The sequence below is a fragment of the Microcaecilia unicolor genome, chromosome 10, assembly GCF_901765095.1.
Source record: "Microcaecilia unicolor chromosome 10, aMicUni1.1, whole genome shotgun sequence".
NCBI classification, from domain to species: Eukaryota; Metazoa; Chordata; class Amphibia; order Gymnophiona; family Siphonopidae; genus Microcaecilia; species Microcaecilia unicolor.
The window spans coordinates 174,370,631-174,389,097 of NC_044040.1; the positions used below are offsets into that span (position 1 = coordinate 174,370,631).

An 18,467-nucleotide genomic window follows, 5' to 3' on the forward strand; every position below is an offset into this window, starting at 1 on the left:
AGGGCTCCCTCCCATCGTCTAATATAATGATCTTGAGGGTTGGACATTTTTAATAGTGCCCTATATAGTCTTGTCACTCCCCCTTTGCCCCCTCCTCCCTTAATTGCCCTTTCTAGCGCTGTTCCTGTAAGTTCCAACTCTTCTACTGCCCGCCTTTTTATATAGTTCCGCAGGCTATGGTAATAGGCCATGTCCCGTTCTTCCAACTCATATTCCTCTTTTAATTCTTCAAAATTTTTGATTTCTCCATTATTCCATACTTGGCCTAACATATATAGCCCCTTACGGGCCCAACTTTTATATACATTGTCTGATTCTCCTAGCGGAAACCCCGGGGCCCCACATATCGCCATTTGTAGAAAATATCTCCTCTCCGGAAACAGCTTGCGTCGTATCCGTAGCCATGTCTCCAGTAAGAGACCAATCCCCACTGGTACCCTTTTAGTTAGAGATATAATTTCAGTCCCCTTTCTCCATAGTATATCTCCTATATAGCGGGTACTCATCCATGACCGTTCCCAGTGTAGCCATTTTTTATTGTTTCTAGGGGTCCATTCCGCTAATATTCTTAACTGGGCTGCCTGATAATATAAATGGAAATTTGGTATTCCCATCCCACCCTCCACGGGCAGCTGAAACATCATATCCCTTTTTACCCTGGGAGGTCGCTTCCTCCAGATGTAGGCAAACATTTTCCTATTTAGTTGTTGGAAGAACTTTTGTGGGATAGGTATCGGTATGGCCATGAACAGGTATAATATCTTTGGTAAGAGTATCATTTTTATAGCATGGATTCTTCCCAGCCATGATATATTAAGTCCTTCCCATCTATCCAATTCTTCAAACAGTTCTTTGACTTTTTTGGGATAATTTGCTTGATATAGTCCCCCTATTTCCGGGGTAATCTGTATCCCTAGATAGCGAATTGATTTATTTGCCCACGTAAACGGGAACTTATCTGTTATCTCTTGTACTTCCCTAGGCGGTGTTGTGAGATTTAATATTTCTGATTTAGTTATGTTAATTTTAAATCCTGAGACCCTTCCATAGTTTGTCATCACCTTCATTGTCTCTTGTATTGATTGTGATGGATGAGTTAATGTCAGGAGAACATCATCAGCGAAAAGCATTATTTTGTGCTCCCTCTGTCCCCGTACTACTCCCCTTATATCTTTGTGAGCTCGTATTATCCTAGCTAGGGGTTCGATTGACAATGCAAATAGTAGTGGTGAAATTGCACACCCTTGCCTTGTGCCTCTGTGTAACTCTAATATGTTTGTATGTGTCCCATTTATCTTTAGTACCGCCATCGGTTTCGTGTATAATAGGCGTAGCCATGCCATAAATCGGCCCTCTATACCTATCTCACGTACTACTGTAAAGAGAAACTCCCAATCTACACGATCAAATGCCTTTTCAGCATCGACCGAGAATATTATTGTTGGTGTTTTTTCGTCCTGTACTTGTTGTATGATGTGTAATAGTGTCCGAGTATTGTCGTGTGTTTGACGTCCCCTAATAAAGCCAGCCTGATCTTCATATACCAATCGTGGCATTACCTCCTGTAAGCGGCGCGCCATTATTTTGGTAAAAATCTTATAGTCCGTGTTCAGGAGAGATATTGGCCGGTAGAAGCCACATTGTAACGGATCTTTACCTGGCTTTAGGAGTATGGTCACTTCAGCCATGCTCCATGAGTATGGCAACTCTTGCGCCTCCTCGAAGGAAGCAATAGCTTTCAATAGTACAGGGGCTAGTATTTTTGCAAATCTTTTATAAAATCTAGAAGGGAAGCCATCTGGCCCAGGGGATTTGTTGTTTGGCAAATCTGCTATTGCTTCTTCTATCTCTTCTACAGTTATGGTCTTTGATAAAGCTTCCTGCTCCCTTCCCGTCACTCTAGTCATCCCCAGATCCCGTATGTATTGTTCCATGTCTTCCCTTGATGTATCATGTGCTGCTTGATATAGCTGATTATAGAACTTCCAAAATACCCCTGCCATTTCCTCTGTTTGTGTTATTAGCTCCCCTGAAAGATTGTGTATGCCATGTATATAATTGCGTTGTGCCTGTTTTTTAAGCTTGTTGGCCAGTAATCTGCTTGTTTTATTTCCAAACTCGTAGTACTCCTGTTGTACTTGTTCTAACTGTCTGGCTATATCTGCCAGTTGTGTTTCATTAAGCTGTGCTTTAAGTTGGCGTATTTCTTCTGTTTTTTTACTATCTGTTGGGTCTTTCTTATGCATGCTCTCTAGTTTCGTTATTTGTTTTCGTAAATTAGTTTCTGCCTCTGTTTTTTTCTTATTGATATAAGCTTGTTTCGCTATACATTGGCCTCTAATAACTACTTTCAGACCCTCCCATAAACTTGTTGGTTTAACCTCTTCATTATCATTGAACTGTATGTATTCTCTTATATTATTTTCTATTTCTAGGACATTCTGTGGGTCCATCAGAAGTGTTTCATTTAGGCGCCATCTTCTCATCCTTACCTTCCCTCCCCCTCCCGCTACTTCCAATAGTACCATCGAGTGGTCAGACCAGCTACATTGTTCTATCTCCACTAATTTGATATCATTTCTCAGCCCTCTGCCTCCTAGCCAATAATCAATTCGTGAGTAGGTATTATGTTTAGGGGAGAAAAAGGAGTAATCTCTCTCTGTCCCATGTCTCTCTCTCCATATGTCTACTAGGTCCCATCGGGCCATCCACCTTATGAGGGCTTTCCTATCTGCTTTAGCATATTCTACCCTTCCTCCTGAGTTGTCCAATTTAGGATCTATCGTGAGATTAAGATCTCCTCCCACCAACAATTCTCCTTGTATATTGTCCTTTATCACCTTTTCCACTGTATCTAGGAATTCTCTCTGCCCCACATTAGGGGCATATATGCACACTAGAGTATATTGCTTATTATATAGTGACACTGTCAACAATATATATCGTCCCATTTTATCTTTCACTGTAGTATGTACTTGCCATGGGAGGGATCCCGATAAAGCTATCAGGACTCCCTGAGTTTTTTTATTCGCCCTATTGGAAGCACATTGAACAGTGGGATATCTCTTATGTTTCATCAGATGTTCATGGTTCCTTTTCAGGTGGGTCTCCTGGAGGAACGCAACATCTGATTTTTGTCGGGTCAGCTCTCTAAACACATGTCTACGTTTCTGCGGTGTATTGAGGCCTCTTACATTTAGTGTTAAACATTTAAACATTTTTCAACTTGTAATAATAAACCTTCAACATATTTATCATCATACTGTAACATCATAACATCCTGTCTCCCTTTTTCCCTTCCCCCCCCATCCTGTATTTCTCCCCTTTGGTATATCCTCCCCCCGCTCCCCCCTCTAGATTTCCCTCCCACCCCCAACTCCTTACCCCAAAACCAGAGCACTCGTTTCATCTCAAAGAAAAAGAAAAAACGGTGCTTTGTAGAGAGGACGAGACCCCCTCCGCCCTTCTTTATTTACCATTTTAGATTCCCCCCCCCCCCCGACCCTTATGGAGTTCTATCATTTCCCTCTGCTCTTTCCCCTTGCATATTTGTCTCCCCCCCTCACTTGGGTGGGTCTTCCAGATTCTCAACTTCTCTTATATGTTATGTTCCCCCAAACAGAGTCTTATCTCTAACCACATCAACCACTGAATATGTCAGTCCTTGATATTACCCTTGATATTTGAGTTCAGGTGAGGCGTCCAGCTGATTGCTGGCGCTGAAGGCGTTTGCGGCCTACTCGCTGCCATTTCGGATAACTTCTCATGTTCGTCTGGGAACGTCTCTTTTCCATCTCCGTAGATGTTGATGCTGGAATATCCTCGGGTAGCAGTTCCCGTGCTTCTGCTAGTGTTTTCACCTGGTGTTGTCTTCCATCTTTATAGAATATCAGAGCAAATGGGTGTCTCCATCTATATTGAAGCCCCATCTCCCTTAATCTCCTGGTGACCGGTTTCAGGTCTGCTCTCCTCCTCAGTGTTGCTGCCGCCAGGTCCTGGTAAATCTCGATTTTGTATGTGTCCCATCTAAAATCTTGTTTTTGGCGTGCCGCTTGGAGAACTCGCTCCTTGAGTTTATAATCCCGGAAACAGGCAATCAAATCTTTGGGAAGATTATTTCTTGTAGCCCCAAGGGCTCTATGAGCTCTGTCCAATATCACTTGCTCAGGCTCCAGGGGCTGCTCGGGAGTCGCCACTAATGCACATACTATCTGTTGCACCACTGTTTCCGTTTCTTGGTAAGTGGGTGACTCCGGCAGCCCCCGAAATCGGAGGTTGTTCCGCCGGCTGCGATTCTCCAGATCTTCTATCTTGTCAGCTAGTGCTTCGTGTCCCAGGTCTATATCATTAACTCTCCGGTCCAGGGCCCCCATATTCTCTACCTGTTCTTCTAATCTAGTCTCTGTTTCCTCCACTCTGTGTCCAAGCTCTTTGATTTCGCTTCTGAGATCTGCCCCCATCTTAGCTAAGTCAGCTCGCATAGCTTTTAAGTCGGAGCGAATCTCATTCAGCAAAGTTCTTAATTCTGGAAGGGACTCCTCCTCTTGATTCATTTGATCTGGTGTCGGGAACATATCTTCCGTAGAAGGGTTGCGTTTTCGGTCCCCGCTTGCTACACTTTCCTCATCACTGGCCGCCATATTGTTCTGCCTCGTGGCTCCTGCGTATGCGAATTGGGAGAGGCTTGGTGTCGTAGCACTGGACTCCATCGCTTGTTTTTTCCCTTTTGTTGTTGTTTTATTTTTAATTTTTCAATTGTGTTGATGGGTCCGCTTTCCCGCTCTCTTTTCGCCTGCTTTAAATTGAGCCGGTGGATATATCTCCCTCTGTCCCCTCCTCCTCTCCGTATCGCCCGGGGTAAAACTGAGCAGTCTGCTATTGGCGGTGGGTCGGTGCCGTTTCCCCTTCGCCTGCACAGTCAGAGGTTCTTCGCCCTCCGATAGCCGTTTGTTTAATTTCCGATTACGGTAGGGAATCGTTCTGTTTTTGCTGTGGGCAGTCAGGAGCTCAGCATTCAGGCTGCCATTGCTCCTGTGACGTCACTTCCATCGTCAGGAAGTATTTTTTCACGGAGAGAGTGGTGGATGCTTGGAATGCCCTCCCGCGGGAAGTGGTGGAAATGAAAACGGTAACCGAATTCAAACACGCATGGGATAAACATAAAGGAATCCTGTTCAGAAGGAATGGATCCTAAAGAGCTTAGCCGAGATTGGGTGGCAGAGCCGGTGGCGGGAGGCGGGGATAGTGCTGGGCAGACTTATACGGTCTGTGCCAGAGCCGGTGGTGGGAGGCGGGGATAGTGCTGGGCAGACTTACACGGTCTGTGCCCTGAAAAGGACAGGTACAAATCAAGGTAAGGTATACACAAAAAGTAGCACATATGAGTTTATCTTGTAGGGCAGACTGGATGGACCACGCAGGTCTTTTTCTGCCGTCATTTACTATGTTACTATTTAAATACCTCCATGACATAAAAGAACAGGAGGCAAGTCTTCAATTGAAAGGAAGCTCTAGAATGGGAAGGCATGTTATGAAGGTGAAAAGGGGACAGACTCAGGAGTAACCTAAGGAAATTCTTCTTTATGAAAAGAGTGTTGAATTTGTTGAACAGCCTCCTGGTGGAGGTGGTGGAGAGAAAGGCTATATCTGAATTCAAGAAAGCTTTGGACAAGTACCTCGTAGTATTAAGTGAAAGGACGGGATAGTATGGATGGGCAGACTGAATAGGCTATCCCCGGGATTCTATATGCCGCGCCAAGATTTCCATGCAGAAATCAAAGCGTATTCCATAACAATGTGCATAACTTAATTAGTTAACAAGCTAATCATCGCTGATAATTGGATGTTAACAAGCAATCGGCACTAATTGACATTAATTAGAAATTACTTGCACTACCCACTAAGCGTATTCTGAAAAGTAGGGCACATAAATTCTAATGCGCAATGCCGAAAATGGGACATGGCTATGGGCGTTCCAGAAAACTACATGCAGGCTTACAGAAAACACCTATTCTACTACTACTATTAAGCATTTCTATAGCGCTGCACAAACATAGAAGAAAGACAGTCCCTGCTCAAAGAGCTTACAATCTAATAGACAAAAAAAAAAAATAAAGTAAGCAAATCTAATCAATTAATGTGAACGGGAAGGAAGAGAGGAGGGTAGGTGGAGGCGAGTGGTTACAAGTCAAAAGCAATGTTAAAGAGGTGGGCTTTCAGTCTAGATTTAAAGGTGGCCAAGGATGGGGCAAGACGTAGGGGCTCAGGAAGTTTATTCCAGGCGTAGGGTGCAGCGAGACAGAAGGCGCGAAGTCTGGAGTTGGCAGTAGTGGAGAAGGGAACAGATAAGAAGGATTTATCCATGGAGCGGAGTGCACGGGAAGGGGTGTAGGGAAGGACGAGTGTTGAGAGATACTGAGGAGCAGCAGAGTGAGTACATTTATAGGTTAGTAGAAGAAGTTTGAACAGGATGCGAAAACGGATAGAGAGCCAGTGAAGGGACTTGAGGAGAGGGGTAGTATGAGTAAAGCGACCCTGGCAGAAGACGAGACGGGCAGCAGAGTTTTGAACAGACTGGAGAGGGGAGAGGTGACTAAGTGGGAGGCCAGCAAGAAGCAGATTGCAGTAGTCTAAACGAGAGGTGACAAGGGTGTGGATGAGGGCTTTGGTAGAGTGCTCGGAAAGAAAGGGGCGGATTTTACGGGTGTTGTAAAGAAAGAAACGACAGGTCTTGGCAATCTGCTGGATATGAGCAGAGAAGGAGAGAGAAGAGTCAAAGATGACCCCAAGGTTTCGAGCTGAGGAGACAGGGAGAATGAGAGAGCCATCAACAGAAATAGAAAACGGGGGGAGCGGGGAGGTGGGTTTGGGGGGGGAAATGAGAAGCTCGGTTTGGGTCATATTTAATTTCAGATGGCGTTGAGACATCCAGACAGCAATGTCAGACAAGCACGCTGAAACTTTGGTTTGGATGCAAGGTGAGATATCAGGGGTAGAAAGGTAGATTTGGGAGTCATCAGCATAGAGATGGTAGGAAAAGCCATGGGATGAGATTAATGAACCAAGGGAAGAAGTGTAGATAGAAAAGAGGAGGGGACCAAGAACAGAACCCTGAGGTACGCCGACGGGCAGAGGGATAGAAGTAGAAGAGGATCCACCAGAGTGAACACTAAAGGTGCAGAGGGAGAGGTAGGAAGAGAACCAGGAAAGGACAGAGCCCTGGAATCCAAGTGAGGACAGGGTATCGAAAAGTATGCTGTGATCGACAGTGTCAAAAGCAGCGGAAAGATCAAGAAGAATGAGGATGGAATATTGACCTCTGGATTTAGCCAGTAATAGGTCATTGGAGACTTTAGTAAGCGCAGTTTCAGTTGAGTGGAGAGGGCGAACACCAGATTGTAGTGGGTCAAGAATAGCATGTGAGGAGAGAAAATCAAGGCAGCGACGGTGAACAGCACGCTCAAGTAATTTGGAGAGAAAAGGAAGGAGGGAGATGGGTCGGTAATTAGAGGGACAAGTAGGGTCGAGTGATGGCTTCTTAAAGAGAGGTGTGACCACAGCATGCTTAAAGGCAGCAGGGACAGTCGCAGTGGAAAGTGAGAGGTTGAGAATGTGACAGATAAAAGGAATAAGAGCAGGAGAGATGGCATTAAGAAGGTGGGTGGGAATGGGATCAGAGGAACAGGTGGTACATTTTGAGGAAGAAAGGAGAAGTGTAGTTTCCTCAATAGTAACTTCAGGAAAGGAGGAAAGGGAATGAGGGGAAGGAGAGAGAGGAGAACGGACTAGTGGAGGGAGAGGTGGTGAGGTAGAGAAAGCAAGGTTTACCTTTTGAACCTTGTTGTGAAAGAGTTCAGCAAGGGTCTGAGGAGATAATGAAGGGGGAGTTGGGGGAGGGGGCACCTTGAGGAGAGAGTTCAATGTGGTGAAGAGAAGTCGAGGGTTAGAGCCAAGAGAGTTGGTCAGTTGGATATAATAATCCTGTTTGGCACGTAAAAGAGCAGATTGGAAGGAGGTCAGCATGACCTTAAGTGTAAGAAATCAGCAAGGGCCCGAGATTTCCGCCAGAGGCATTCGGCGGAGCGGGTACAGGAACGTAGGTAGCGGATATTAGAAGTCAGCCAAGGTTGGGGTTTTGTACGCCTTATAGGGCAGGTCATCAAAGGTGCAAGAGTGTCTAAGGCAGAGGATAGAGTATTGTTGTAAGAAGAAACAGCCTCGTTGACAGACGTGGATGGTGCCACAGTAGAGAGGAGGTTTGAAACATGGGAGGATAGAGATGAAGGGTCAATATCGTGAAGATTCCTGGATAAATTAGATAAGATAGGACGGGACTGGGCGGGAGGAGATTTAAGTGTGAAAGTTATAAGATGGTGATCAGAGAAGGGAAGATCAGAGGCAAGGAAACTAGAGGGTGAACAGTTGGAGGAGAAGATGAGATCAAGACAGTGACCATTTTGATGAGTGGGGGAGGTGGAGCATAGTTGGAGATTAAAGGAGGACGTTAAAGCGAGTAACTTGGAAATATAAGAGTTGGAAGGATCATTAGCAGGAATATTAAAGTCACCAAGGATGAGAGAGGGGGAGGAAGGATCATGGAAGAAGGCAAGCCAGGCGTCAAAGTCACTGAGAAAGGATGAAAGGGACTTATCAGGGGGACGATAAATGACCGCTATTCGAAGAGGCAGAGGAGAGAAAAGGCGGATAGAGTGGACTTCAAAGGAAGAAAAACAGTGAGATTGAGGTGGAAGAAGGGGTTGAAATCTGGAGGAGGGAGAGAGAAGTAGTCCAACACCGCCCCCACGACCAACAGGGCGAGGAGTATGTGAAAATAGATAATCGCCTATTCTCCGCCTAACTTATGCGCTGGTATTTACACCAAGATTTACTTGGCGTAAATGGCTGCACCTAAAGTTAGACGCTATCATGGCCGCTCAGTGTATTCTATATACCACACAGAAATTTAGGCTTATTCTATAAAGCACGTCTAAATTAAGGCATACTGTATAGACTGCTCTTAGGTGAATTTCATTTCAGCGTTGAATTTTTAAGCGCGATATATAGCACCTAGTCCTATGTGGTCTTTATCTGCCTTTCTTTTTCTCTGTTTCTGTTTTAATAGCACATTCTTTCCCTCTAATTTGAGCATATACTAAGCTAAATATAAAACTGACTTTAAAAATGAAATAAAAATAAAATGCAATTAAACACTCCCCTCCCCACCAAAAAAATACTCCTCTTCAGCAAATACATAACCAAGCTCAAGAAATCCACAGTAGCATAAAACACACACAAAAACTTACTTTCAACATGTGCTGGACATCAATCAGATGTAAAGAAAGAATGTAAGGAGAGCTTGCACTGACTGCAGTTTGAAATTAATTGAAATAAGACTGACTTGTAAGAAAACGTCTCTTCTATACCAGTTGTCCAGCAATCAGTATCACTGGAACAGACATCCACCACACCCTCCATGGCTAAATTTGCCAAGCTGGATAAATAATTTGTCAGTTGCTACAACTACCAAAGCCTGCTTTTCTGCTCTGCAGTACTTTGTGGATGCGTACATAGAGCCCTGCCTTGAAGATGGTTACAATCAAGGCGGTTTATATATGATATATAGGTATTTATATATAGGAGTGGAGATGTATCGTTTATCATTTATTTATTTACTATACCGTTTCAAATTGCATTCACAAAACAGAACGGTTTACATCATAATATAAAATCTCATATTAAAAAAAACATATAAGAAATCCATCAATTAATAGAAAAGCACAGCAAAACTAAAAGAACATCCTAAAAATAATAACATTGAGCAAGGACAACAATTCATAAGAGACTACATAAGCAAACATATTAAGTTACTGTATATTCATTCTGCATATTTTCCCACTTTTAACTCAGATTATTTTCAAACGTGTTCTGAAACAGATATGCTTTCAGAAGTTTACAAAACCGAACATAGGACTTCTAATCTTATGATCTTAGGGAGACAGTTCCAATGAGAGGGGGCTAGAAAGAAGAAAGCTGAGTTTCTAGTTGAGTCCCATCTAGCCTTTTGTGGTGATGGGATTACTAATCTATTGTCTGTAAGCGATCGAAGTGTTCGTATAGGTGAGTATGGCAAGGTAAGGTTTGCTAAGTATGATGGAATCAATAAATGTAAAGCTTTATGTGTCAGGGAACTGTGTTTGATTCCCACTACAGTTCATTGTGACTCTGGGCAAGTCACTAAACCCTCCACTGCCCCAGACACAAAATAAGTACTTGTATATAATATGTAAACCAATTTGATTGTAACCCAGAAAGGCAGTATATCAAATCACATCCCCATTAGGCTACTCCTCCACATCAAGAGATCAGAACTTCCAGTTGCCCCACAAACCCAGTAGCAGTGGCACATAGATGAACCTGCTCCTGATTCTCATGCTGGGGAGGTAGCAGTCGCAGCCTCTAGAAGAGAATCCTATCATTTATGATGAGTAGGAGGGGGAACAAAATTGGAAAAAGAAATACAATAAATATGAATGATGGGTCATGTTGCCTATATGATCCAGGCTATCTAGCTTGAAAATGAAAACATAAGCACCAATGAAAGATGGCAGGCTAGAAAAAAAATAATTACAAGAGAAACAACAGGCGAGTCGTTTGTGATTGCTGAGGAACAGCTCGTATTTCACAACTCGCTCCTCATACTCTTTCAGGGCAGTTTGTTTGCAGAGATTGCACCTTGCCTCCAAATAGCCAGTCCTGCAACTACATATTTCATCTGAAAGGAATACCTGCACTCACAGGAAAAAGAGGATTTAATCGTTGCTTTGAACTATTATACTATCCAAATAAGATAAACTTCTTCAACCGTCAGTATAGTGGAGTGATTTGTTGTTTATACAATAAATTATTTTATTAAAAAAAAAAAAACTCTCCCTTTTAATCTCTGAAATTGCCTTCCCAGATGACACATACCTCTTTAATAAAACCGCCCTCTGAATCTGTGCATTGTAAAAGGTGTTTCATGTTGTTACTGAAAGCCGTTCTCACATCCTTATCCGGGTCTTCCATTAAATTCAAGAGTGCCCCAATGGCAGCCCTTGCATCTGACTCATCCTTTCTGAAATCCAGATGCCTACAAAGCTCAGGTATATTATCAATGTATGCTACGGAAAGAAGACAAATAACTCCTTAGCTAAATGTACTTTAAATTCTAGAAAAGGATATAGAAATTTAGTAACAAAGTAGATGAAGGCAGACAAAGACCTGTACAGACCATTCAGTGTGCCCAACTAGATAAATTCATAGCATAAAAGTATGATGCAATACTAATGCTATGCTACGATAGACCTGGAAAGAAAGCTATAAATACAGGTGCACAAAAAAATTTAAAATACGATAATCAGGAGAAAGAAAATGTGGCATTAAACTACAGGAGACGAGTATATCACCTCTCCACAAGATGATTCTTATACATTTCCTGTTTTGATTATTAATTTGCACATTGCCTTAGTTGGTTGAAAGAAAGGCAGTATATTAAATCCTCACAATAAGCTGAAATGTGCTTACACATTCAATCCTCTTCAAATTACATAATATTGAGTGAATGAATACACTGGGGTTTTTTTCTTTTTTTCCATGTTTACATGGAAGATTATCTTTAAAGGGGTTTTCTTTCATATATTTTTCCCGCATAAAACATTTTATGCTCCTTGTTTTTTAAGGAGGGTTATGAACAGTTGAAGCCCGGCGGATGCAGACCTTTATGATGGAGTTAATAATATGACTACCATATGGTTTACAAATAATTATCAAGGATACATCTATACTCCTGCGGGTTATTGACTGTGTAATAGCTCATTACAAGCTTTATAGCTGTGATTAGAGGATGTATGTATGACCGATATTGGGCAAGAATCTCCAGCAATGCTGGGAGCACTGTGGGTGTGTATATGTTATATGTCTTATGTTGATATTTGTATTTCTATATTAAATCATTAAAAGAATGTGAATTTGTAGTATTGATTGATTAACAGGGAGTACAAGTGAAATTAGGTTGTTAATATACGTACTTTGTTTTTATATAGAAAAATTTCCCTAATAGGTGTTACTATTGATATAATTTGTTTGTCATCATGATTTATAAATTATGAGATTTTTTGCATTTCATAGGATGTTTTTTGTTTTACCGATGATTACTTTTTTCACTGTGTGCACTTTGACTAGCTGAATTTGCATTCCGGTTTTACATGCCGTTGTTGGCCACAGTAATATGAGGTTTTTCCTCCTTGTTCAACAAATGAGTGTGCTATTATTCTGATTCACAGTATATTTATAAACTACCCTTTTCAAAAAAAAAAAAACCTGCAAGGCAATGAACAATAGCTGTAAAAACAAACAATATTAAATAATATTGCAGCTAAGATCGCTAAACAGAGAGGCCCTTTTACTAAACCACAGTAAAATTTGCAGTTACTGCACACCTTAACTTGAAAGACTACTGCGTAGCAACTATTGGGGGCCATTCCCAGCATTTGCACTTACAAGTGCTGCATTAGATTTGCAGCTACTGCTTGGTACTTTGCTTAGAGTTAGTGCGGAAGCATTAAGCCCCCTCCTATTTACGAGGCAGTAAGTGGTCTCACACTAACTGCAAAAGTGCAGATAAGCGAACAGTATTTGCAGCGTGCTAACTACAAAGAACCTTCCACACCCATTCTCCACCCATGACCAGAGTTCCCTCTAAGCTGTGCATATGTGCGCACGCCCACAGGTCAGAAAGGGAGCACTGTGCGCACAAATTGTTTTTCTGGCTTTCTTTTATTGGGGTAATGCAATAATAATCTGGTTCCTACATCAACATATTTAAGTTTATAGTTTTAAAAGACCTCAGTGGTCTTATTCTTAGCTTATGAGACTTATGCTTCACCCTTGTCACTGGTCAACACTTTCACTAATTTTCCATCTTAATTTATCAGTTTTTTTAAGCTTAAAATTAAATTTAAACTTTTAAAGTACTCATTTCAAGTTTTAAGCTCTGTGGGCTCGGGGACCACTTCCAACATAACTCATGTTTCGCCCAATGGTTGTTTCAAGGACTGTCCCCTACAAAATACATATTATCAACGAAACATACATGAACTAAGTTAAATATTTTTTTTATATATACATAACATGTTTGTCTACCAACCTCACACTAGCTGGTTTTATCACTCTAAGTAGCTTATTTGTCAAAGATGGAGGTGGCATTTTTCTTAAGTCTTTTATGTCAGATGATCAAAGTCACCTGACTTGTATAACTAATCATAGTAACAATACCCTCCCCCCCCCCCCCCCCCCGGACTAAACTAACATCATACATTCTACCTCAGTACTTAACCCGAATGGATAAACTGTATTTTGCTGAAAAATCCAATTCTGCTTTTTATAATTTAGAATTCTCTCATGATGAATACCCTACTAAAATCTGATCAATAATTCTCCATCTTATTATATCATTTACAGAATGATTCTTTTCTAACCACGGTTGCACTTACGGAGCTTGAATGTTCCCTGTTAGCATATGAAATTTATGTTCCATCAATCACAAGCTAACTGGTCTACTGCTATGTCCCATATAAACAAACAAGCACATATAGTCATATTCCTTGTGGAAATTATTCATTTTGTTTGAGGGTCAATCCATACTGGTCCTGACATAGTTTGAGTATACGACTGGCAACGTCCACATGGATTGTGAACATAAAGCTATTCAGAAGTGTTCATTAGCTGGTAACATTGAGGAGAAAGCAATTCACCTGTTGTTTTACCTCTATATGCTATTGTTGAAAAATCCGCAAAAATTGAATTCAGTTGCATAATGTGCCAGTGTTTCCTCATTACATTTATAAAGCAGTTCACCAAAGTCAAATATGGTAATACACAAGTAAGATTCTCCTGTATAGTTTGAGTTTTTTCCTTTAATAACAATTCTCACTGTGCAAAAACGAGCCCTCAGACTGTAACCTTAAATGTATTGATGTGGGAACCAGATTGTTGTTGCATTACTGTGATACCTTAAAGTTCCTGATTCATAAGAGTTGAATATTTTCTTTTATTGGGAACATAGGCTATACCGCACACATTGAGTCAAGGCTGAAAACTTGTGCACAATGTTTTCATGTGCAGATGGGCCAGCAAAACTTAGTGAGAACATTGTCCACAATTGCTCCCCAACACAACAAGCACTGAACAAGCAATTTACAGTGTGGTAACTGCAAAAAAAAAAAAAACCCTCAAAACCTTTTAATGTGGTTGTGCACTAGCAGTTACTGAATGGAGCTTAACATGGTTTAGTAAAAGGGCTCCAAAAGTTTCAAAAATTAAGTATAACAAAATAATCCATAACTTAATAAATCCAGCAGATGTGCCTTAATCTACTCTCCCTACTTTCCAAAAGAAGTTTCCTTATCTGGCCACACCAAAAGCTCCAGGCAGTACTGCAAATATCTAGGGCAAAAGTCTTTCAAAATACGGAGCAATCTTACAAGCCCTGGGATAAGCAAAGTGAATAACTACAATCCTCAAGTTAAAATGTTATTTTTTTAACTACATAATTATCTTAAAGATTATGACTCTGCTGAAACTAAAGTTCACACCTCCAAAAGAAATTCACATAGGAGTGCAAAGTACAATTATTTCATTTTCTATTACTGCAAGCCTTTGAATTCCTAGGGCCTGAATTTACAACTCTAAATGGTCGTTGTTATCTCAGACCTGTTGACTTACAGTCTTTAGTCCTTCAGTGCTAACTGGTAAACCCCTGCTGTACTGCACCCAAATGTTACTGATCCATACAGTCTTTTAGGCCTGTAGTGCCGCCTAGTAAACTTTACCTAATGAGCATCTGACACCAAGAATGTGCCTTGGCCCAACAGAGCAAGAGGCCTCCGGGATCCCAGTGGTATGTGGGAAAGAAAACCACAATCCCCTCAACCAAAGAGAACACAAAGTACAAGAGGTCAAACACCTACCTAACAGTACTTAAACTATCATCTCATTGTTATACCCAAGCTACCCCCAGCAACCCCAGACCACCCTTTGGAACCACAGACCTGGTGAATGCCAGATCAGCTGCTAAGAAACCCTTAGTTATCTATGTCATCTGAACAGTATCTAGACATTTTAGGAATAACTGAAACCTGGCTAGATTAAACCAGGTGTCTATCATTGTCTAAACTATACTCAACAGGTTTCAACAGGTTTCAAACATCTAACATTAACAAAAACCAGGGAGATGGGGTAGAGGGGTAGCAGTCCTGATTCAGGGCACAAATTGTGCAGAATTGCCATCCTCCACCTAAATGAGTTAAAATCCATTTTAATCCAGCTACAAGAGGAGAAAGCAATCTGGCTGCTCAAGCTATACCAAGCACCTCATAACACATCTGTGCAAGGGCTCCTCGATCTGATTACAGAGGTGATCTTGAGCTTCCTTACGCTGGTGAATGGTGACCATGGAAGACTTTACTATACATATTGAAACACCAGATACCACCACAGTTGTCTTCCTGGACACGATGACAGCACTAGGATTCACACAAGTGATCAAGTCTCCAATCCACAAAAAAAGGTCACATACTAGACCTCATGTTCTACAAGGGGGTTGACAACCCACACATCAGAATGGCCATATTGAAATAGTACCTCCATCACGGACAGACCACTTTCTAATCAAATTTTCTTTAAAGTGACCACCTGAAATAAATGCACCTCCCAGAGTTTGGAAGGCGGTCAGAAACAAGAAAAGCTGACTGCTCAAAATTTCCTAGAGACCTTGTCTTTTCATTCACATGTGGACAGTCCAACTATGGTGTCAGAGCAGGTCAATATTTAGAATATGCACTTAGCTAAGGCCCTAGAAAAAACTGCACCACTAAAAACAATCTTTTATCCCACTCACAAACACTCACCTTGGTTCTCTCCAGAACTTTGAACTCAAAACACGAAGGATGGAAATTGCAAAAGAGATTGCATAAATCTCACTTGGATGAAGATAGGCCAAACTGTAGGAAACACATGACAAAGTACCACCAAGCCTTAACAGCAGTCAAAAAACAATACGTCTCTCAATGCACTGAACAGGCTGCCAATTCAACCAAGCACCTGTCCAGCATAGTAAACAGCCTACTGCAATCCTCAAAACAGAACCAGCCTGCCCAGTCAAAACTGAACTGCAATGATTTTGCTGCATACTTTACCAACAAAATTAAGTTTCCACCATGATTTACAGGCAGCCTCACTCCATCTCCCGTCAGTTAACCAAGAGTGCACAAGCTTGCCCCCCCCCCTTACACAACGCATGGGACTCTAAGAGAGGAAGACCTTGACAAAATCCTAAGGGGACTTTGACCAACTACCTGCTCATCAAAGGCAAGCAGGGAACTCATAGAAGGGGCTTCACAAATCATGAACTCCTCTCTTTCTAGTGGGCAACCACCAACAGCATTAAAAAGGGCAGGGGTGCGTCCTTTGCTAAAGAAGAACAACCTTGACCAGGACAAGATCAAAAGTTACCAGCCAGTATCTTAACCCCATTTCTAGGGAAACATAGAACAAACAGTTTGGAATCAACGCAAAGAAAGAAACTGGTAGATCCATGACAATCTGGAATCAGATCCAGTTATGGAATGGAAAAGGTCCTCATATCCCTACTAGATGATCTTCACAGAAACTGAGACAGGCAATTTGTCTTGGTGTTCATACTTCTGGATTTCTCATCAGCTTTTGACACTGTGGACCACAATATCATGCTAGCATGACTGGCAGAAATGGGCAACAGTACTTGCTTGGTTCAGATCCTAACAGATAGGCAACAGCCCATACTGTTCAGCAGCACCTCATCACCACCATGGGTGCTGACCTGTGGGATATCACAAGCATCAATACTGTCACTTACTCTGTTCAATTTCTACTTCAAGCCACCTTAAATCAGGAACCTTGGGATACAGCTAGATTCAACAATTATACTCATTCCCCAAATCCAGGCAACCTTCAAGAGCTGCTTCTATCATTGACAACAACCGCGCTGCCTCTCTCCATACACCGAGAAGGCAAGTTTTGTCATAGTGGTTCACACCATGATAACTACTACTACTACTATAAATCACTTCTATAGCACTACCAGTCGTACGCAGCGCTTTACAATTGAACATGAAGAAAGACAGTCCCTGCTCAAAAGAGCTTACAATCTAAATCAGGAGAGACAGACAGGATCAATAAGGATAAGGGAAGGACAGACAGAAGGACACAAGGATAAGATAAAAGTGACAAGTCAGGAGTCGAAAGCAGCATCAAACAGGTAGGCCTTTAGCCCGGATTTGAAGGCAGCCAGGGATGGAGCTACACGTAATGGCTCAGGAAGCCTATTCCAGGCATAAGGTGCGGCAAGATAGAAGGAGCAGAGTCTGGAGTTAGCGATGGAGGAGAAGGGTGCAACTAGGAGAGATTTGCCTAGTGAACGGAGTTCTAGGAAAGGAGTGTAGGGAGAGATGAGGGTGGAGAGGTAGTGAGGGGCTGCAGAGTGAATGCACTTATAGGCCAATAAGAGGAGCTTGAATTGTATACGGAAACGGATTAGAAGCCAGTGAAGCGATTTCAGGAGAGGGCTGATATGGGCATAACGACTTTGGTGAAATATTAGTCGTGCGGCACAGTTTTGAACAGATTGAAGAGGAGAGAGATGGCTGAGCGGAAGACCTGTGAGAAGCAAGTTGCAGTAGTCTAAGCGAGAGGTGATGACAGTGTGGATGAGGGTTCTGATAGCGTGTTCAGAAAGGAAAGGGTGAATTCTGGCGATGTTATAAAGGAAGAAACGACAGGTTTTAGCAATCTGTTGAATATGGGCAGAGAAGGAGAGGGAGGAGTCGAAGATGACCCCAAGGTTGCGAGCAGACGAGACAGGAAGAATGAGCGTGTTGTTGTCAGAAATAAAGAATGGGGGAATGGGAGAGGTTGGTTTAGGAGGGAAGATAAGGAGTTCAGTTTTGGACATATTGAGCTTCAGGTGGCGGTGTAACATCCATGCAGCAATGTCAGAGAGGCAGGCCGATACCTTGGATTGGATTTCTGCCGAGATTACTGGTGTGGAGAGATAGATCTGGGAGTCATCAGCGTAAAGGTGATACTGAAAACCGTGTGATGAGATCAAAGCACCAAGGGAGGAGGTATAGATGGAGAAAAGGACAGGTCCTAGAACAGATCCTTGAGGTACATCCACTGACAGCAGGATAGAGGAAGAGGAGGAACCACCAGAGTATACACTAAAAGTACGCTGTGAGAGATAAGAAGAGAACTAGGAGAGAGCAGAATTCCAAAATCCAAGTGAGGACAGCGTGTCAAGGAGTAGGCTGTGATCAACAGTATCAAAAGCAGCAGAAAGATCGAGAAGGAGGAGGATAGAATAGAGCCCTTTGGATTTAGCCAGGAATAGATCA

The 18,467-nt window shown here is 42.2% G+C and overlaps 1 protein-coding gene across 1 annotated transcript in view; it reads right to left on the minus strand.

Annotated features, from left to right (window-relative positions):
• ATR (ATR serine/threonine kinase) overlaps positions 1–18,467 on the minus strand; it is a 174,492-nt gene that overhangs the window by 113,986 nt on the left and 42,039 nt on the right. Inside the window, exon 11 of the mRNA XM_030216335.1 lies at positions 10,969–11,159. Within this exon, the coding sequence (XP_030072195.1) occupies positions 10,969–11,159 (191 nt within the window). The remainder of the gene's footprint in view (positions 1–10,968; positions 11,160–18,467) is intronic.